Source organism: Mobula birostris, chromosome 7, assembly GCF_030028105.1.
Source record: "Mobula birostris isolate sMobBir1 chromosome 7, sMobBir1.hap1, whole genome shotgun sequence".
Taxonomy (NCBI): Eukaryota; Metazoa; Chordata; class Chondrichthyes; order Myliobatiformes; family Myliobatidae; genus Mobula; species Mobula birostris.
In genome coordinates this window covers 27,994,303-28,017,328 of record NC_092376.1, presented here as the reverse complement: position 1 = coordinate 28,017,328, position 23,026 = coordinate 27,994,303, and the positions used below count along the sequence as shown (strand labels likewise).

The window sequence follows — 23,026 nt, the reverse complement described above, 5'->3', positions numbered from 1 at the left end:
TAACACAACGTGAGGCATTTTAAGTTTAAGAAAACTGTAATAAGACGTTTCTTGAACTCCAAAACCTGAACTCAAAATACGGTAAAAATCCTTTACGTAATTACCTCAACACGTCAGACCAGCCTCTTAAAGTGAACCCCAACCCAATGTCAGTGGTTGGAAATCTGTACGTTTCCACCAATTACATTATCTTACAATCTCATTAAATGAATGGTAAGAATGTAATGTTAGCATACATTTTGAAAGAATTAAAATAAAACAGCAAGGATGTAATGCTGAGGCTTTATAAGACTTTGGTCAGAACACACTTGGAGTATTTTGAGCAGATCTGGGCCCTTTACCTAAGAAAGGATGTGCTGGCATTGGAGAGGGTCCAGATGATGTTCACAAGAATTGCCCTGGAATTGAAAGGGATAATATATGAGGAGCATTTGATGGCTTTGGGCCTGTACTGGAGTAAGAAGAATGAAGAGGGATCTCATTGAAGCCTATAGAATATTGAAAAGCCTAGACAGAGTGGATGTTTCCTATAGTGAGGGAGTCTATGACTGGAAGGCACAGACACAGAATAGAAGGATGTCCCCTTAGAACAGTGATGAGGAGGAATTTCTTTAGCCAGAGAGTGGCGAATCTGTGGAATTCAGTGCCATAAGGGACTGTGGAGGCCAAGTCATTGGTTATACTTAAATCAGAGGTTGATAGGTTCTTGATTAACAAGAGTGTCAAAGGTTACGGGGAGAAGGCAGGAAAATGTTGAGAGGGACTGTAAATCAGCCATGATGGAACGGCAGAGCAGACATGGCAGGCTAATGGCCTAGTTCTGCTTCTATGTCTGATGGTCTTATTAAAAAAGTAATCCCCTTAAGTATTAAAATGATATCAGAATAAGAACTGCATGAACAATAAAACGAAAACTGTATGCCCGTTTGCAGAACGACAGGAAAAATACCTTTGCTCATGTGATGAGCTATGGAGGTGTTGCTGCCTGGAATTTCCCTAAATCTTGACTGTTAGAAGCTTCCTTCATTTTCATTGTTCATTATGACACAGGGAAATTACCAACAGAAATAAAGAACAAATACAAGTTATAACAGGTAACATTGGAATGATGTAAAATGACATTGTTCAAATCATTGTGAATTCCCTTGATTTGCAGATGGCAACTAATTTTAAGCAAACACTATCTCCAAACAACTTGCACTAAAAAGCACCAACACTGACTCTGCATAAGACAGCAGTTTATGATTACTGCTGGGGATTATATAAAAATTGTAATTTACATTGTCTTTTCTTTCCTTAATGTCATATTTCTTTCTCTTGCTTAATGTAGATAATTTTACATAGATTTACCTACTCTATCAGATGCCTCCAGGTTTGAGACTTAGAAATTCTTCATTCTGATGGGTTCCTATCACTTAGTAATCCAATATATTAGCCCAAAAGAAGGCTATAAGCACATGTAGGAAATGATAGCTGTTACTGTTTGTTCACCTCTCCCTGCTCAGTCAGGATTACTGTACAAACAAGATGTTGTGCTGTTGAATCCAATATGGCACCAAACAGTGTTGGGTAGATATTATAGTGAAGTCCTTGCCACTGTAACAGAACTGTGACATTTCACATTTTCCAAACTTTACGTTCTTGTGGACCATATTAGTGGTTGACAATTTGGAGATTTTTAAATTTTATTGAGAATATATTGAATCAGCAGCAGACTTTTGCTCTGAATTTTGCTAAACTGGTCCTATACCAGAATCCTCACCGTTTTTCTTTCTCTAAACTGTACTCATCCATAAGCTGACATTTGCTGATTCGGAGAGATTTGCACCTACGTGATCGGGTTGGTGTAGATGTGATAAATAACACAGTACTTCAGATTCTGTGATAGGCCAAGTTCAGTGCTGCCTGCTCCTTATAATGGTCTCATCCGAATCAGAATCAGGTTTAATATCACTGGCATATGTCGTGAAATTTGTTTTTTAATGTGGCTGGCACTAACTACTTGTATACATTAAATGCACCATTTTGTGAGTGCTTCGCAGCAGTTAAATCTGGTCCCACTTTCTAAAGTGGGAAATGCATTTTTTGCTGTGGCTGGTATTGTCAGATGAAATAGAAGCTAAAGTGTAGTATTCCACTAACATTCTCTTGAAGGAGCTAAGCAATCAATGTTCATGACCCTGCTGACCTTGACATCCTCTTGCAAAGCAATGAAAAAGGATCCAGTGCTTTCCTGGCATATATGATGAATAAACTTTCTCAAGCTTCCAGGTTATAATCGATACCTGCAGCCAGCTGGAAGCCCGAGGAGAGTTTATTTGTAATGATTGTCATTTTCTGAGAATGCAGCTGACGCTTCGGAGTAGGTGTTTCCACCACCACGGATCCATATACCCTTTCTCCCATTGATAGCCACTCTTCTCATCTTTCCATTCCTTTCATTCCCATTCATCTCTCCCCTCTCTCTACCTCCACCTCTCCCCTCGAAGCAGTTGGTTGTAAACTGTGATCTTTCCTGTCTTGCAATTTCCCAAGGAAAAATAAAACAAGGTCTTTCAACATCTTGCACTACAGGGGTCCGTGTAACCCCTGCAGACTTCAGCAACATTAAAGAATCTCAGAAAGAGCCAAACCTTTGTAGAAGTAGTGCAGCTGACTTGATGTTCCTGTTGAACAGTCTGGTGGTGAATCGATGGGGTTAAGGGTGGAAGGTGTTGGTGGGAAAGGTGAGGGATAGAGCTCAGACAGGTGCTGGCTGATTCTGGATGCCTGGTCTGTTATGAAATGTTGATGGTGAGCAATAGCTAGAGTGGAACTCCCGGTTTCCTGCTCACTAATGTTAGGGTTTTACATAACTTCCATTGTGTCACCAGAATCAGAATCACAATCAGGTTTATTATCGCTGACATATATTGTGAAATTTGTTGGTTTTTGTGGCAGCTGTACAGTGCAATACATTTAAAAAAGTACTTATCATCATCATCATCATTATGTGCCATATCATATTGACATGGGCAATCTTGGTCTTAACCATGACCATGATTGTTCTTGGCAAACTTTCCTACGGTAGTGGGTTACCATTGCCTTCTTCTGGGCAATTATCTTTACAAGACAGGTGACACCAGCCATTATCAATATTCTTCAGAAATTGTCTGCCTGGTGTCAGTGGTCGCATAACCAGGACTTGTGTTATGTACCAGCTGCTCATAGGACCATCCACCACCAGCTCCCATGGCTTCACGTGACCCTGATCGAGGTGGGGGGGGGGGGGGGTCTGAGCAGGCTAGCGGAGGGAAGGAGAGCCTTACACCTGCTTCAGTAGAGACATATCTCCACTCTGCCACCCGTATAGAAATCTATAAGTCACAATAAGAAGTATAACAAAAGAATTAGTACAAAAAGAGAACAAAATATTGACATCGTCTTCGTGGGTTCATGGACTGTTCAGAAATCTGATGGCAGAGGGGATAAAGCAGTTTCTAAAATGTTGAGCTTATGTCCTCACCAAATAATGACTAGCATTGTGGATAATTGTCCTTTTGGATTAATTTAATGTGTTTATTGTTGTCGCCTATACCAAGGTACAATGAAAAGCTTATCTTGCAGACAGTTCATACAGATCAATCATTACACAGTGCATTGAGGTTGGTTGGTTGGCATCCATCTGTATTGAAGGGCAATGGGTGATGATCATCATCATCACAAGCCTGGGTGGAAGGTATGAAGATCCTGAGACGCCCCGTTGTTAGGATTGCCCTCTTGGCCTCACCAGTATAATCCAAAGGAAAGCTTATGAAGCAATATGTTTGGCACCAGCTTGGCTGCAGGAGCTACCAGAAGGATGTTCAATGAGCTTAGGGGCTCCACTCCGGATTTGCTGTCTGGGTTTACTCCCGTAGCCTTCATCTCTCCCATGGCTGCCCACAGGGCAGTGAGGCTATTTACCCATAGCTGGGGATATGGTTCACGAGCCTCAGGGTGTGTCCACACACCGGTGAGCCTGCGTGCTGCGTGTGCAGGGGCCAGACCTCCTCCCCATTGAGATAGTACAAGCTAAAGCAGTAACAGAATGCAGAATGAAGTGTAACAGCTCCAGTAAAAGTGCTTTGCAGGTAGACAATAAGGAGCAAGATCATAACAAGGTAGATTGTGAGGTGAAGAGTCCATTTCGTCGCATTGGGGAACCATTCAATAATCTTATAACAGTGGTGGAGAAGGTGTCCTTGAGCTGGTGGTACGTGCTTTCCGGCTTTTGTATCTTCTGCCCAATGAGAGGGGAAGAAGAGAAAATTTCTGGGCTGGGTAGGGTCTTCCATTAAGTTGACCGTTAAGGATAGGCAGCCACCACCATTATTATTTTCAGCGTTGGTGCTCCTCAAGGTTGAGCCCTCAGCCTTCACTCTACTCCCTGTACGCTCGTGACTGCGTGGTCATATTCATCACATTCATTTCCCTCCTCCCCTTTTTTTGTGATTTATTTTTTATTGAAGTTCATCATCAAACAAACATTTCCATAAGATGTATTTCAGATATTGTACATATATATCATATAGTCATATATGCCACAAATCTCCACATAATAGTTATCTGAGGTATACACCTATAGAAAAGAGAGGAAAGAAAGAACAAGCAAAAGGAGAAAACTATGTACAAGTAGGGAGTGATTTTTTTTTACAACGTATTCAATTGATTTGTGAGAATAAAATCAGGCCTATGAGGTGTTATGTAGTTAAACCATTTTTCCCAGTATGAATCAAATTGTTCCAACTTCTCCATTTTGTAAATGTCCATTGTAATTTCCATCCATGCATTTAAAGTTGGGCTCTCCTGTGATAACCATTTCCTGGTAAGAGTCTTTTTACCAGCCGCCAGCAGTATATTCATTAAACATTTATCTCTTTTCAACCATTCTTGAGGTATATACCCAAAATATATGTTCTTACTTTCTAAGGGTATTTCACATTTAAAGATGCCTTGTAGGGTATTGTGTATCCCACTCCAATAGTCTTTTGATAACGGGGCATTCCCAGAAAATATGATAGTGGTTTGCATTTTGATTTCCACAATTTCTCCAGCAAACAGGGAGGTTACTATCATAATGGAATTTCTGAGAAGGTGTAATAAAATATCTTATCAAGTTTTTCCATCTGAACTCCCTCCGTTTCTGTAAACTAGTACACTTCCATTGATACCTCCATATTATTGTCCATTCTTCCTCAGATATAATTATCCCTCCTTCCTTCTCCCATTTTGTTTTAATGTATGAAGTCGAATGTGTTATAAGATTCCTCCCCTTTTATTATGCATATGCACTATCTTAAGTCAATGATCAGCCTTTTGAATGGCCAACATTGAGGGGAAGGTTTTGTCATGACACCATGTTATTAAGCTCCTTTTCTCCTTCCTGTACTCTAAATCATCATTACTTGTGATGCGACTCACAACGGTGGTGTCATCTGCAAACTCGTAGATGGAGTTGGATCAGAAATATGAACAGTGTACAGAGAGTAGAGTGGGATCTGAGGATGCAACCTTGTGGAGCACCAGTGTTGAGAATAATTGTGGTGGTCCTATTTCTGATTATCCTTACTGATTACTGCTTGTTGGTTAGGAAGCCAAGGATCTAGCTGCAGAGGGAGGTATTGACTCCCTGGACTTGGAGTTTGGTAATGAGTTTCCCTGGAATTACGGTGTTGAAGGTGGAGCTGTAGTCAACAACAGTCTAACTCAGGTGTCCTTACTGTCAGATATTTCAGAGATGATTGTAGGGTCAGGGAGATGGCATTTGCCATAGACCTGTTTTGGCACTAGGTCAGGTTTATATGGAAAGCTGGAGTTGATGTGTGTCATAACCAGCCTCTCAAAACACTTCTTGATGGTAGATATCAGGCTGCAGTCAATAAGACACATTACCTTATTTTTCCTAGGTACCAGGATGATACTGGTCTTCTTAAAGCTTCTTAATGGCCTTATGCTTTTAATTCTTGCATTTCCGTTGATCTGTATGATGTCATGGGGAATTTGAAGGATTATAATTGTAGAATTCTTCTGAGACTCCCATTAGAAATACAGTTTTCAGATTTCACTCTAGAAATAAGTCAAACCATTTTTTCTCTTCCTCAGAAGTTACCCCTGTTTTCTAACAGATTAAGTTTAAGGGTTGTATCTCAAGACTGCGATGAGAACTTGGGAGTGGAGGTGTTGTCTGGAGACTATATACTTAAGTTGCTCGTTTGTCAACATGTGTTGATTTTATATGTAATTTCATGATATGGCATGATGAACATAGAATGCAAAAACATTTATTATCTCCAAATTACTGAAATAATGCTAGATCTGAACAGTATTTTTGCAATGCCAGATTTATTTGACACGTGTACATTAAAACATACAGTTACTGTTCTCTATAGAAACAGCTGAAGGGAAACAAAGGCTCTTTCATTAACCCATTTTTTCCTCTAAATTAATTTTACTTTCTTTACTGCTGCAGGCGGATTGCCACCCGAAGAAACCAGTAGGGAATGTATGCTGATGATTCACCTAAAAGACGGGTCAAAACTGACACTTAGTGCTGACAGCGCTGATGATGCACTGTAAGTCTTATCAATCCTGCTTCCTTTCTCATGTATCTGATCTAATGAAATCATTTACCACTGAGTGTGGCTCATCTACTAAGCAGGGACCTAGGGAAACCAAGGAAACAGTGTTGTTTTATGCATACAGTATTGTGTAAAGGTTTTATGCACATAAGTAGTGCTAGGGTGCCTAAGACTTTTGTATAGTTCTGTAGTAATTTTATGTATTCCATTGTACTGCCGACATATTAAACAAAAACAAAGTTCATGACATAGTTGAGTGATGACAAACCTGATTCTGATATGGGTCTCTATTGTGGACTGAGGCAGGGCGAAGGCGATCAAGGTTGGAAAAAAGGGAAGGGAGAGTATAGGGAGCATGAAACACCAGAAAGACATTCTGTAATGATCAATAGACCGATGGTTTTGAATCAAATGACCTTGCTTGGTGTCTCAGGGCTGGGTATGTCTGCACATGAGCCACCCCCTGCCCCTGGCACTCCTTCTCTGCCACCTGTCCTTCACCCTACTGTGGTGCTCCACCCCCACCATTCCCGACGTCCTCTGCTCCTGTCAGATTTGCAAACTTGCCATCCACGCCACATTGACAAATACAGTCCTAGGCACCCTAGCTGTATATATGTGTTTAAGACTTTTGCACTGTACTGTAGATGACAAAATTGTTTCAAGATACAACACATGAACATTTTGAGATCTGTTCAAAATGCAAAGTAAATTTATTATCCAAGTACATATATGTTACCTTATACTACCTTACGATTCATTTTCTTGAAAGAGAAAAAAAAGAAATACAATAGAATTTTACAAAAAGCCCTACATCACAGACAAAGGCTGACAAAGACCAATGTACAAAAGAAAGCAATCTGTGCAAACAAAGAATGAAACTGGGAACATGAATTATAAAGAATCCTTGAAAGTGAGTCTATAGACCGTAGAATCAGTTCGGAGTAGTGGTGAATGAGGTTATCCACATCAGTTCAGGAGGCTGATGTTTGTAGAGTTGTAACTGTTTCTGATCCTGCTGGTGTGGGACCTAAGGCTTCTGTACCTCTATTGAATCAGTACTTTTCTGTACTTGATGGTATTCGCGAGAAGAGGGCATGGAGGGGGTGGTCCTTGACAATGAATGCTCCTTTCTTGTGACCGCACTCCATGTACTCGGTGATGGGAGGGCTTTGCCCCGAATGGACTGGGCTGTATCCACTATTTTCTGTGGCTTTTTCTATTTCTGGGCATTGGTATTTCCATACCAGACTGTAATGCTACCTGGTGGTTTACTGTGCATTTATAGAAGTTGTTAAAAGCTTTTAGTGACGTGCTGAATCTACGCAAACCACTAAGGAAGTAGAGGTGCTGTTGCACCTTCTTTGTGTGACACTTATATGCTGTTCCCTTGAATTGACGCCAAGGAATTTAAATCTACTGATCTCCTCCACCTCCATTCCCCTACTGGCTCATGGGCTTCTTCCTATAGTTGATAATCAGCTCTTTGGTTTTGTTGACAGTGAGTGAGAGGTTGTTGCTGAGACAGACACCACTCAACCAAAATTTCAGTCTCCCTCCTATATGCCAATTTATCACCACCTTTGATTAGACTAACAAAAGTGGTGTCATTAGTAAACTTAGGTATGGCATTGATACAGTACTTAGCCACACACTTATAAGGCCATAAGACATAGGAGCAGAATTAGACTACTTGGCTCATTGAGCCTTCTCCACTGATCCATCATGGCTAATTTATTATCCCTTGCAACCCAATTCTCCTACCTTCTCCCTATAACCTTTGATGCTCTGGCTAACAAGAACCTATTAACCTCTGCTTTAACTATACCCAATGACTTGGCCTCCACAGTCATCCATGGCAATGGATTCCACAGATTCACCACCCTTTATTCCTTCTCATCCCTGTTCTAAATGGAATCCCTCTAGTCTGAGGCTGAGCCCTCTGATCCTAGACTCAGCCACTACAGGAAACATCCTCTTCACATCCACTCTGTTTAGGCCTTTGAATATGTGATAGACTCCATTGAAATCCCCCTCATTTTTCTAAACTCTAGCGAGTACAGGCCTAGAGCCATCAAACGCTCTTCGTGCATTAACCCTTTCATTCCCGAAATCATTCCTATGATCCTCCTCTGGACCCTATTTAATGTCAGCACACCCTTTCTTAGATAAGAGTCCCAAAACTAATCACAATACTCTAAATGTGATCTGACCAATGCCTTATAAGACCTCAGCATCATATCCTTGCTCTTATATTCTAGTTCTCTTGACAAATCATGACATATAATGTGAAAAGAAGAGGTCTTAATGCTCAGTCCTGTGGAACACCACTTGTCTCCAGCAGCCAATGAGAAAAGGCCCCCTTAATTCTGTCTGTTTGCCTCCTGCCAATCAAGCAATCTTCTATCCATGCTAGTATCTTTTCTGTAATACCATGGGTTCTTATCTTGTTAAGCAGCCTCATGTGTGGCACCTTGTCATATTCCTAACTACTGAAGTCAAGCTAACTGGCCTATTAATTTCCTTTCTTCTGCCTCCCTCACTTCAGAGTGGAGTGACATTTGCAATTTTCTAATCCTCCAGAACTACTCCAGAATTCAGTGATTCTTGAAAGATCATTCCTGATGCCTCCACAATCTCTTCAGCTATCTCTTTCAGAACCCTGGGGTATATTCCATCTGATCCAGGTGACTTATCTACGTTAAGACCTTTCAGCTTCCCAAGTACCTTCTCCTTAGTAACTTCATTCACTTCTGCCCCCTGACACTCTTGAATTTATTGCATACTGCTAGTTTTAGTGTATTTAATATTTCAATATTATTTGAGTAATAGTGTAAATATATTGTTTGATTAAGCATTCTTTGTTTGTTTACATAATTCATTATGGGTTATACGTATGTTATTTACACGTGAATAGCATACATCATAATGCGACCCCGTCATAAATGCACGCCTCACTAAAAGTAAAACTAAGAGCAGACAGACATCTTCCTGCCTCCTGTGCTTTTCTTTCGATTAATTTCTGGAGTTACAGAACATAACAGTGGTGCCTTCCATACTGAAGGCTGATGGAAAATACTTATTAAGTTCATCCGACATTTCCTTGTCCCCCATTAGTACCACTCCAGCATCATTTTCCAGCAGTCCAATATCTACCCTTACCTCTCTTTTACTCTTTATATTTCAGAAAAGAACTTTTGGTTTGGCTAGTTTATTTCATCATTTCTCTCCTTATATTTTTTAATTGCCTTCTGTTGGTTTTTAAAAGCTTTCCAATCCTCTAATTTCCCACTAATTTTTGCTATATTATGTGCCCTCTCTTGCTTTTATGCTTTGACTTCCCTTGTTACTTATAATTGCTTCATCCTCCCTTTAGAATACTTATCCATCTTTGGGATATACCTATCCTGTGCTTTCCAATTTATCCTTGGAAACTCCAGCCATTGCTGTTCTGTCATCATTCCTGCTATTGTCCCCTTCCAATCAGCTTTGGCCAGCTCTTCTTTCATGCCTCTATAATTTCCTTTACTCCACTATAATATTGATACACCTGACTTTAGCTTCTCCCTCTCAAACTGCAGGGTGAATTCTATCATATTATGATTACCACCTCCCACTGGTTCCTTTACCTTTTAGATTTAGATTTAGATTATGAGAACACTCAGTCCTCTTTTATTGTCATTTAGAAATGCATACATGCATTAAGAAATGATACAATGTTTTTCCAGAGTGATATCACAGAAAACAAGACAGACCAAAGACTAACACTGACAGAACCACACAATCATAACATATAGTTACAGCAGTGCAAAGCAATACTATAATTTGATAAAGAACAGACCATGGGCACAGTAAAAAAAAGTCTCAAAGTCCCGAGTCGATCGACACCCGAGTCCCCGATAGCAAGCGGCAAAAGGGAGAAACTCCCTGCCATAAACTTCCAAGCACCATCAACTTGCTGATACCTTGGAAGCAGCCGACCCCAGCCGACACTGAGTCCATCCACCTGAAAACTCCGAGCTTCCAACCAGCCTCTCCAATACAGCCTCCCAAGCGCCATCCTCTGCTGAGCGCCTTCGACCTCTCCCCGACTGCTGAAACACGCAAAGCCAAGGATTTCGGGGCCTTCAGCTCCGGAGATTCCGGTTACCACACAGTAGCAGCGGCAGCAAAGCAGGCATTTCAGAAGCTTTCCAGATGTTCTGCTGTGCTCTCACATCTGTCTCCATCAAATCAGAATTGTACACGGTCCCCTACTTGACAGATAACAGATAATCATCACCGAAGTGGCCGCGTGCGCTGTTGGCGCGCCGCCATCTTCTCCCCCCCTCCCGGGAGATGCTTAAGCTCCCTAATCAAACCTGGTTCATTACATAGCACCTAATCCAGAATTGCCTGTCCTCTACTGGACTCAGCTACAAGCTGCTGTAAAAAGCCATTTTGTAGACTTTCTACAAACTCCCCTCTTGGGATCCAGCACCAATCCGATTTTCCCAATCTACCTGTATATTGAAGTACTCCATCACTATTGTCACCTTATTACATCTCTTCCCTGTTTCCTGTTGAAATTCATATCACACATTCTGGCTACTGTTTGGGAGCCTGTATATATCTCCCATCAGGGTCTTCTTACCCTTGCAATTTCTTAGCTCTAACCACAAGGATTCCATATCTTCTGATCCTATCTCACTTCTTTCTAAGGATCTGATTTTGTTTTTTACCAACAGAGCCACCCCACCTCTTCTGCCTACCTACCTGTCCTCTTGATCCTTGGTTATTTAGCTCCCATCTATGATCTTCTTTCAGCCACATCTCAGTGATGGCCCACAACGGCATACCAGCCAACTTCTAAACTGTGGTACAAGATCATCGACCTTATTCCATATACTGCGTTCATTTAAATATAACAACTTCAGTCATGTATTCATCACCCTTTGCAATTTCACCCCATGTTACATTTTACCTCAACACACTGACTGCAATCTTGTCCTATCATCTGTTTGTTGTACCTCATGGACTCGATACACACTGCATCAACTTGTATATCAACTACCCCATCCTCAGTTCTATCATTCTGGTTCCCATCCCCCTGCCAACTTAGTTTAAACCATCCCCAATAGCTCTGGCAAACCTGCCCGCAAGGAGGTGGGTATTCATACCCCTCAGGTTCAGTGTAACCCTTCCTTTTTGTACATGTCATACCTTCCCCAGAAGAGATCCCAATGATTCAGAAATCTGAAACCATCTGTACTATCATCCTATTCCTGCACTGACTAGCTTGTGGCACTGGGAGCAATCCAAAGATTACTACCTTGGATGTTCTGTTCTTCAGCCTTTTCCCTAACTCCCTATACTCACTGTGCAGGATCTCTTCCCCTTTTGTACCTATGTCTTTGGTGCCAAAGTGCACCATGACCTCTGGCTGCTCACCCTCCCTCTTGAAAACCTTCTGCAGCTGCACTGAGACATCCTGAACACTAGCACCAGGGAGGCAACACACCATCCTGGATTCTCTTTCATGGCTAATGAATCTCTTATCCCTTCACCTAACTATCGAGTCATTACCACTACCTCTCTGCCTGACTTTACCCTTCTATGCTGAGCCAAAGTGCCACTTACATGGCTGCTGCTGCTGTGCCTTGATAGGTCAACTCCCACAGAAGGGGTATTCTTGTTGCTGAGGGGAATGGCCACAGGAGAACCTTGCACTGACTGCTTATTCCCCTTACTTCTGATGGTCACTGATCTACTATCTGAAGCCTGCACTCTTGGTGTGACCACCTCAGTAAAGACCATCTATGAAGTTTTCAGCTTCCCAGATGTTCCTGAGTGCATCCAGCTCCAGTTCCTTGATCTTGTCAGTCAGGAGCTGAAGTTGGGTGCACTTCCTGCTAGCTGTAGTCATCAGGGAGACCATTAGGTACCCTGAAATCCCACATCTCTCAGAAGAAGCATTCTGCTGTCTGAACTATCACCCTGCCTATACTTGTTATGCCTCTAACTTCTCCAAGTTAAGTTCTAGCCTGCACCACTCTTGACCAAGCCTGTGTGAGCTAAAGTCTGACCACTCTAACACTGCCCACTCACACAATGGCCACTCTGCTCAAATCCTGCTTCTGTTTATTGACTCTTGCTAATTAACTTTAATTAATATTAACCCAAGCAATCTCCTGCTCTGTAGAGAAGTATTGACAGTCCCCGCTTGCTTTTTAAAACTGCACATAAAGTCCACAAGCAACTATCTCCAACTCACTCTGCAATCTCCTGTTCCACAGCTAAGTCCCGATTAGTATAAAGTAAGTAAAGTAGGGGGCTAAGCACACAGCCTTGTGTGCACCTGTGAAGATGGTGACAGTGGAGGAGAAGTTGGCCTGTGAGGAAATGGAGGATCCATTTACACAGGCGGGTACCAATATGTTCACATAGTTTAGAGCAACAGGTGACTTTGTAGTTATGGTTTCCATTACTGTGCATTTCCTCACCTAACACTTGTTTTGAGATATGTTGATGTATTTTTGAGGAACATGTGACTTTGTATTTATGACTTCCACGATGATGGGTATTCCACACCTAACACCTGGATCAGTTATAAATTTAGCTGATAGAGATTGATGTGATTGATCCTCAGCTCCCATTACTATCCTTTCAGGCAACAATTGCACTTGTAGTTGGACTGAAGTTCATTGAATGGATACCAATGAGCTGGCTATTATGTTTTTCTCTTGGATTAAAGTAGGTGAAATATGTAAACGAGCAGGACATTCCTTGTTCTGAAGTCTGATGATAATGAAAAATTACAATCAGTGGATAATAGGTGTGCTTTCACCATTGGCTCAGTCCTTTTAGATTACTCTCTAAGGTTTTAGCTAAACAGCTGATGGACATGGTTGTCCTTAATTGTCATCAGAATGGATTCATCCCAGCTGTAGTGAGAGAGGAGGCCAAGAGGAACCATAAAGATCTATATGGCTGTCATTTTTATCAACATATCTAAGGCATGTATCTCTGTTAGCTATAGACTTATTATTAAAGCTTTGCCAGATAGGAATTGATGCCCATTTCATGAGCCTCATTTCAGGCATGTAGAGTAGATGGCTCCTGCAACCTTATTGAGAATGGTAAGGCCAAGACTGGGCCAATCCATACTTTAAGAAGGCTAAACTTTATGCATCTAACATCCTCCATATTAATCATCATCAGGTAATCTTATCTTGAGCAAGAGCAGAAAAAGCAAGGAGCAAAGTGACATAGAGTTGTACAGTACAGAAACAGATCAAATAGGCCACCATCTCTGTGCTAGCTACTAAAAACCTAAGTACACTAATCACTTCATGGTAGTTGCTCATAGCCTTTCAGACATCCTTGAACCTTTCTACATAATCGTCAAAGACCATCAAGATCCAGACGAGGTTCACAAGAATTATTCCGGGGATCAAAGGGTTGATCAATGACAAGCGTTTGATGGCTCTGGGTCTATACTCGCTGGAGTTTAGAAGAATGGGGGGGTTCTGTCATTAAAATCTATCAAATATTGAAAGGCCTAAATAGAGTGGACATGGAGTGGCTGTTTCCTACAGTGAGGGAGTCTTGGACTAGACGGCACAGCCTCAGAGATCAAGGATATCCCTACAGAACAGAAATGAGGAGGAATATCTTTAGCCAGAGGTGTGAATCTGTGGAATTCATTGCAACAGTCGGCTTTGGTGGCCAAGTCATTGGGTATAATTAAAGTGGAGGCTGATAGGTTCTAAATTAGTAAGGGTGCCAAAGGTCACAGGGAGAAGACAGGAGAATGGGTTTGAAAGGGATAATAAATCAGCCATGATGGAATGCGGAGCAGATTCGATGGGCTAAGTGGCCTAATTATGCTCCTACGTGTTATGGTCTTATGTAAAGACGCCTACCGAGCCATTCCTCCCCCTGCCCACACTTCTGTAAATCAGACCGCCAGGCTGCGGTCCTTCTCCCTGCATAAAAGCAGTAGCGGAAATGTGAGAATGGGAAGTCATACAGTTTTGGTCTGAGGAAACAGATGAGCTTCTAAGTGACTGCTTTGAGTCAGTTGACTTGTCCAAGTTCAATGTCTCAGCAGGCCCGCCAGGTGAGTATGTCACTGCTGTAAATGAATTTATCAGCAAGTATGTAGAGGACACTCTGCCAAAGGGGTCAATACAGTGTTCCCAAATTGGAAATGATGGACGAAAATGGGAGATTCACTCCCTATTGCAGTCTTGGACTATAAGACCATAAGATGTAGGAGCAGATTTAGGCCATTTGGTCTTCTGAATCTGCCATTTGATCATGGCTGATTTATTTTTCCCTCGTCAAGCCTATTCTCTTGCCTTATTCATATCTTTACGAATCAGGAGTCATCACCCTGTGCTTTAGCTATATTCCATGGCCTCCACAGTTGTCAGTGGCAATGAATTCCACAGATTCAACACTCTCTGGCTAAAGAAACTGCTCCTCATCTCTGTTCTAAAGGGACATTCTTTTATTCAGAGGTGTATCCTCTTGTCCTAGACGCATCGACTGTAGGAAATGTTCTCTCCACAGCTACTCTATGCAGGCATTTCTTTATTTGGTAGATATCAATAAGATTCTACTCCCACCCCCCGTTCCCATTCCAATTCTTCTCAAGCCAGCAAATACAGGCCCAAAACCATCAAACACTCCTTTTATGTTATCCGTTTCATTCCGGGATCATTCTCGTAAACCTCTTCTGGACTTTCTCCAATGCCAGCATATCTATTCATTGGTATGGGGTTCAAAACTGCTCACAATACTCCAAATGTAATATGACTAATACCTTATAAAGTCTTATTTTTACATCCTTACTTCTATATTCCAGTCCTCTGGAGGTGAATGCTAACATTGCATTTGCTTTCCTTATTACCAACTCAACCGGCAGATTAACCTTTAGGGAATCCTGCACCTGGGCTCCCAAGTCCTTTGCAGCTCCAATTACTGAATTCTTTCCCTATTTAGAAAATAACCCTCTATTCCTTCTAAAAATATGCATGATCATAAGTTTTCCTATGTTGTATTTCATCTGCCACTTCTTAGCCCATTTTCTCAACCTATCCAAGTCTATCTGCAGGCTCTCTGTTTCCTCAACATTACCTGCCCCTCCACCATTTCTTTGTTTCCAGTTACAACTTCTCCAGTATAATTTTCCAGCAGTCCGATGCACACTCTTGTTTCTCTTTTACTCTTTGTCCCCACACAAGCGCAATCGACAGCCCCACTTATGTTTAGTTGCCAGCACTCTAATCCCAGCATGCTTCAGATACAGCCTATCCCACCAAAGCTTTCTGAATTCTGTGCCAATGTCCACAAATTCAAACCCACTTTTTCCACACCAATCCTCTGTTTAAATCAGGTAAGTGTGGCCTTTTCAAGAAATTGACATTTGATCTCTGTAAAGCTATCAAGGATGCCAAAGGTCAACAGCAGTCCAAAATCTAATGGTCACTTGTGGCAGTGCTATAATGAGTTACGAAGTCATGCAGCATTGCCAACAACAATGCAACCTTTTGCACTAATCAGTGCATTCTATGCATGTTTTGAATAGAAAAGGGATTGGAATATCACCATATATCCGAATGACCTCCATGTACCTGTACCCAGATTCACCACTGCGGACTTAATACCAGTCTTCCGGAGAGTGAACCCATGGAAAGCATCTGGCTTGGATGGTTCTGAAACGTATCCTTAGATCCTGTGCTGATCTGCTGGGCAGGGGTGTTTGCAGAGATTTTTAACCTCTCCCTGATTCAATCTGAGGTTTCCAGCTGCTTTAAGAATACCACTATCATCCTGGTAACTTAAGAAAAACAAGGTAACATGCCTTAATGAAAACTGCCCACTGGCTCTGACATTGCCATCATGAAGTGCTTAGGGAGCCTGGTCATAGCACACATTAACTCAAGCCTCCCAGACATCCTCAACCCACTGCAATTCGTCTACCGCTGTAACAGTTCTATGACAGGCTCCATCTCCTTGGCCTTTCCTTATCTCTAGAGCATCTTGACAGTAAAGACTCCTATGTCAGCCTATTGTTTATCGACTACAGCCCTGCCTTCAGTACTATATTTACAAACTCCCAATTTAACCTCCAAACTCCTAGACTCCTTTGCAACTAGATCCTTGACTTCCTGACCAATAGAGCACAAGTAGTAAGGATATACAGCAACCTCTCTACAACAATTATTCTCAATACTGGTGTCCACACAGCTGTGTCCTCTCTATACACTCTCTATACATGCACAACTATGTGTATTCTGCTTTAATTCCATCTGCAAGTTTGCAAAAGATAGGAAGGGGAGCAGTGCACATGCTCCTGTTTCCATCAGTGGTGGTGAGGTTGAGAAGGTTGAGAGCTTCAAGTTGCTAGGAGTGAACAGCGCCAATAGTCTGTCCTAGTCCAAGTGCATTAATGCCATGGCCAAGAAATCCCCAACAGCACCTCTACCTTCTCAGGAGGATGAACAAATTTGGCATATTCCCTTTCACCTTCAGTAATCTTTATTGATGCACCAGAGCATGGACCCCACCATCCAGGCCATGTTCTCTTCTTGTTGCTGCCATCAGGAAGAAGATACAGGAGCCTTGGGACCCACACCACCAGGTTCAAGAACAGCTATTACCCCTCACCCGGCAGGCTCTTGAACCAGAAGGGAAGTTCGGTCAACTTCACTCTCCGCAACACTGAGCTCTTCCCACAACCTATTCTTTCACTTTCAAGCACTCTTCATCTCATGTTTTCGATATTTATTTCTTATTTATTAATTATTACTATTTTGGTTTTTTTGTATTTGCTGAGTCTGTTGTATTTTGCACATTGGCTGTTAGTTGTATGCAGATTTTCATTGAACCTACTGTGTGTCTTTGTATTTACTGAGAATGCCCAGAAGAAAATGAATCTCATGGATGTATATGGAGACATATATGTACTTTGATAATAAATTTACTTTCAATTTTGAAAGAAAGCATCCTGTCTGGATGGATACTGTAAAGGCTTGGTATGGAAACTGTTCTGGCAGTAATTACAGGTACTGGTGAACAATGGGTTAAATGTCTCCTTTAGCTGAGGACAAGGAACATTAACAACTGGAGATTTTGTTTTAGTTTTATAAAAAAGCATGATTTTTGAAACCTGGGGTTTAATTTAATTCTCTACTTTCTATGACTGGTGTAAGGTTCCATACTTTTCCTGATTGGTTATGAATGTCAAACATGAGGGCATCATCATGGCCTGATTCTATACTTAGCTGATACACGTCCATGCATGTTGCAAAAGGAGTCATCGCTTAGCTATTCCTTTCATTGACCCAGGGGCACTGATGTTACCAACAGAATCCCTGCTGAGTTCAGTTAACCCCTGAAGTAAGGAACCTGTACTGTCACTGGTTTAGATAGCTGAAACATCAGAGCTGTTGCTTTATTTCCTTAACAATATTTTCAGATGAATGACTTAATCAGATAAGTAACAACTGAATATTTTGGACAAATTAGTTCGGCGGTGTTCTGATGTTCTGGTTTATTAGATCTGTAATGGCTGCAAGAATTTTGAGCCTCTACACTCACTGCACAAGGCTTATCAAGGTTACACATTCTGTTCAAGTTATTAGAGCTCTTGATTAATGCAGCTGGATTATCTGAAAATTGCCTCAATCACTCACTGCCTGTTTCACGTGAATGCTTCAAAGGAGGGCTATAAAAATAATTTTATTTCCTCCTTCACCCAACCCCCCGCCTTTGCCTTCCCACCTCCACATTCCATTAGATGATCCCGCCATTGATACAGGGCTGCCCTTCATTGCTATATAACCTTTTGCTTAACTGCCAGAGGCTAACTGATGGATGCAATGGTTCTCTCCTGAAGCGCTTTTCTCTTTTAAAAAAATATTTCAATGTCAAGGGCAGCCAACAGCCCTTCGAAAGCTGCTGGTGCCCGAGACTACAATTCCGGACCCCCACCCTGGAACTTCCACTTTCAAAGCGCTAGAGGGACAATCTATGCGGTAACATCAGTGTCACCTACATCCTAAGAACAATGAAGCAAAAAGACACAGAACCTTGTGGGATTATCTGTTGATTTGCACACATTAATTCCTGCTACGCACTGCCAGAATAGAACAATCCACGCTAGATGTTCAAATTCATTAAGTCTGTTTTACTATTTAACTATGCAATATCTGATTCTCTGACTATACAACCAGAGTGCCTTTTGTATTCTCAGAGGGCTTCGATGAACAATAACCTCAACAAGCGAAAGAATAAAGAAGTGTCTGAAGGTTTGGGTTCTAGGATGCTCTTGTATTGTTCAAATAAAAATGTCAGTATATGATTAAGGAATCAGCATAATATTCTGTTTAAGCATCGGCTGTTTGACAATTTAAAAGTCTTTGTCCCATTGCAATATCCTGACTGGGTGATGACTGCAAGCTTTAGAAAAATCTATGAGAGAACTGAGTATAATTGCAATGAATGATGTAAATCAGCTGATATTATCTTAATTGAAAGATAACTTTCTGAACAGTAAGGGGATTATGAAAAAAGTGTGCTTCGCTTTCAGCAGTGTAAATACAAATTACACTGAATTTATTTCCATCCCTAACAATATTCTTGGATACCAGGTCAGATGCCTGGTTACTTACAGGTCACTTTCAAGATTCAAGATTCCTTAATCATATACTGACATTTTTATTTGAACAATACAAGAGCATCCTAGAGATTGTTTAAGATTGTCAAGATTGTTTAATGTAATTTCCAGTACACAAGTGTAAAGGAGAATGAATTAATTGTTACTCTGAATCCAATGCAGCACAAAAAAATGATAAAGAACACAATAAATATAAATACATAAGATAACTTATATACATAGACTGATTGTATGTCCATAAGGTGATGCTAGGCACAGGAGTGTCTGTACATAAGGTGACTGACAGGAAATGATAAAGCAGTGGTGGAGGTGTTGATCAGGCTTACAGCTTGGGGAAAGTAACTATTTTTGAGCCTGGTGGTTCTGGCGTGGATGCTACATAACCTCTTCCCTGATAGGAGTGGGACAAACAGTCCATGAGCGGGGTGTGTGGCCCTTCATGATGTCACTGGACTTTTTCTAGCATCTTTCCGTGTATACCTCCTTGATAGCAGGTAGGCTGGTGCCAGTGATGCATTGGACAGTTTTGACCACATGTTGTAGAGATTTCCTGTCCACTGCAGTGTAGTTTCTGACCCATGCCATGATGCAGCTTGCTAGGATGCTCTCTACTGCTCATCTGTAGAATGACATGAGTATACATAGATGAGCATAGTCCAACTCACATCAGCCTCTTCAGAAAGCAGAGGCATTGCTGAGCTTTCCGGATTGTGCGGAATGTGTTCTGGGATCATGAGAGGTTGTGTGAGATGTGCACTCTCAGGAGTTACTGCTATGGCATCTGTCATAGAGCAGTTCTGTTGGTAAGCATATCGGTGAATGTCCACTGTGACCGGAATGGACTTTTTGATATGCGCCATTACCAACCGTCAAAGGCACTTTGTAACAATTGGCATCAATCTACTGGGCGGTTTTTGAAGTTGTAGAGTTCTTTGGCACAGGGATGATGGTGGCTAATATGAGCATGTGGGGCAACAACCTGGATGATTGAAGCGTTGAAGATATCCATGAATATGTCAGTGAGCTGGTGTGCACACTCCCTGAGTACTCAGCCTGGGGTGTTGTCTGATCCATCTGCTTTATGGAGATGAACTCTCAGCAGAGTCCTTCTCATGTCTGCTGCTGTTTGCTCATCTGGAAAGGGGGTAGCTTTCGTGGCTGGTGTTGTTTTCCAAGCCTTGAAGAGTGCAGAGAAGTTGCTTAGAGCATCAAGAAGGAGACATCACCTGTAGAGTCGATGCTGTCTTGCCTTGCGTGGTCAGTAATACCCATGATGCCCACAAACAAGAGAAAATCTGCAGATGCTGGAAATCCAAAGCAACACACACAAAATGCTGGAGGAACTCAACAGGCCAGGCAGCATCAATGCAAAAGATGAAGGGTCTTGGCCCAAAACGTCAATTGTTTACTCTTTTTCATAGATACTGCCTGGCCTGCTGAGTTCCTCCAGCACTCTGTGTGTGTTCTCATGATGCCCAAGCACCACTGGGGTTTGCTTTTAGACAGGTATTCCTGAATCTTTTGTGCATAGCCAGTGTTTTCCCTCTTGATGCCCAAGATAAGATTTCACTGTATACACGCACAGTAGATTCTGATTAATTAGGACACATTGGGACCAGTGCATTTGGGCCCAATTAGGCAAAGTTTCATGGAAATATTTAAAAGGGTGCAGAAATCGACAAACTACCTTTTAACTGAGTAACAAATGATGCGCTTAGATAAAGTACGGAACAAATTAGAACACTACCAATACTACTACAGCACTATAAAATTGTGAACAAGTTCCTAATAGTTATCAATGGAGGAACTCGTCCAGTGTATGCTGTGTTCTTTAATTAACCGTAAATGAACAAAATCAGCACAGACACCTAGTGCAGCTATTGAACTGCATTTTGTGGCTGCCTGTCAGGAGATGAATCTCAAGGTTGTATAATGTATACATACTTTGATAATAAATGTACTTTGATTGCCTTTGTACAATGCTTTTTGACGATTGCATCCTCCAAGTCTTCATTTTCATTGTAACGTTCAACATGATTGTCTGTTCCTTCAAATTTTTTTGTAAGTCATAACTCATTTTCACTCCTGGCTGTTTCTGGTAGCTCTAAGCCTGAATGCTTGAAACCACAGTGAGCAACACTATTCTGAATTGTCTTGCTGCTTATTTCTTGCCAATTATCAGTGATAAAAATCACTGCTTTTTGAACACAAATACACGCAACTGATGCAATTTAAAAACTGTTTGCTCTCAGCACGGTGTAGTGTCTAACAGCCACCCAAGCGTACATGACTGACGCTAGTTAGAACCTGTCGGCAACACTCTCCTGTCCCAGTTAAGCGGTGCAGTGAGCCAAGTAAACGAAGGGAATCCCGGCTATTTTTTGATTAGTTTTTGTTCTTTAAGAGTTGTCCCAAATAAGCAGCTGCCCTGATTTACCAATGGCCCAATTAACCAGAATTCACTGTGTGTGTGTGTGTGTGTGTGTGTGTGTTTATGTGTGTGTGTACACATATACAGTATACATATATATTTTTATTTGCACAATTTGTCTTCTTTTACACATTGATTGGCAGTCTTTATTTATGCATAGTTTTTCAAAAATTCTATTGTATTTCTTTATTTTCCTGCAAATGCCTGCAAGAAAATTTATCTCAAGGTAATATATGGTGATATATATGTCCTTTGATAATAAGTTTACCTTGTCTTTGAACTTTTTGTATCCATATAACTAAACTACAATGCCATTGTATCTTTGTCCCTTTAGAGTGTGCACTGACTTTATTTACACGGATGAATCAGTCTCCTAATATTTTATTCTATATTGAAGTATACATTTTATTAGACTGGAGTAATAGGATCCTTTTCCTATGCATTATACTAGAAAGATGATTCTTATTTTCAGATGCATGTTAAAACTGCTGATTGGTTTGACATTGACATTCAGCATACCTTGGAACTCACCTTGCAAAAATTGCAACCTATTATTACAGGAGTATTTTTAAATTCTCACAGCTTGTGGAAGTGATATATCTCTGTTGAATTCCCTGCAGCTTGAGTGTTAAGTGTGGTTCAGTAACAAAACATGAAGCAGTTATTTTAAAAAATTAACAGATCACTGCCATTAGGTCAAAAGATTGAACCTTAAGAATCCGATGACAGAACAAAATATATTTTTTGCACTGACATCTTCATGTGAGGAGAGTCACAGTGTTTTATCTCCACCCTTTAATTCTTTTCTGTTGGAGATTTGTTTTATTATTCTTGTAATTAGCTTAGTGTTATATTGTGCGAAATATGCGTTGCACTGTGTGTGCTTTAGAGATGATGAGGTCCCTAGTCATGTGAAAACTCACCAAGGAATTGCAGTGCTCATTTAAGTTCCTGTTACATGTAGCTGTATCATTCTGTGCTGCAGGTACTGGCTGTGTTTCAAGAATTACCAAACATGAAATGACAGATATTTATATCCTTATAACACAACTCAAAACTCTAGGTGGGGTAATAAGATTGTCATGATTGCACTGAGCCCTCAGCAGCCACTTTATTAGGCACACCTGCACTCCAACTTATTAATGCAAATATTTAATCAGCCAATCACGTGGCAGAGACTCCATGCATAAAAGCATGCAGACATGGTCAAGAGGTTCAGTTGTTGTTTAGAACAAACATCAAAATGGAGAAAAATATGATCTAAGTGACTTTGGCCGTGAAATGATTGCTGGTGCCAGAATGGTGTGAAAAACAAAAAAAATCCAATGA

The 23,026-nt window shown here is 41.2% G+C and overlaps 1 protein-coding gene across 1 annotated transcript in view; it reads left to right on the top strand.

Moving 5' to 3' along the window:
- The window catches only part of plekhb1 (pleckstrin homology domain containing B1), a 116,591-nt gene that overhangs the window by 7,850 nt on the left and 85,715 nt on the right, over nt 1-23,026 (top strand). The window contains exon 3 of the mRNA XM_072262809.1: nt 6,491-6,593. Within this exon, the coding sequence (XP_072118910.1) occupies nt 6,491-6,593 (103 nt within the window). The remainder of the gene's footprint in view (nt 1-6,490; nt 6,594-23,026) is intronic.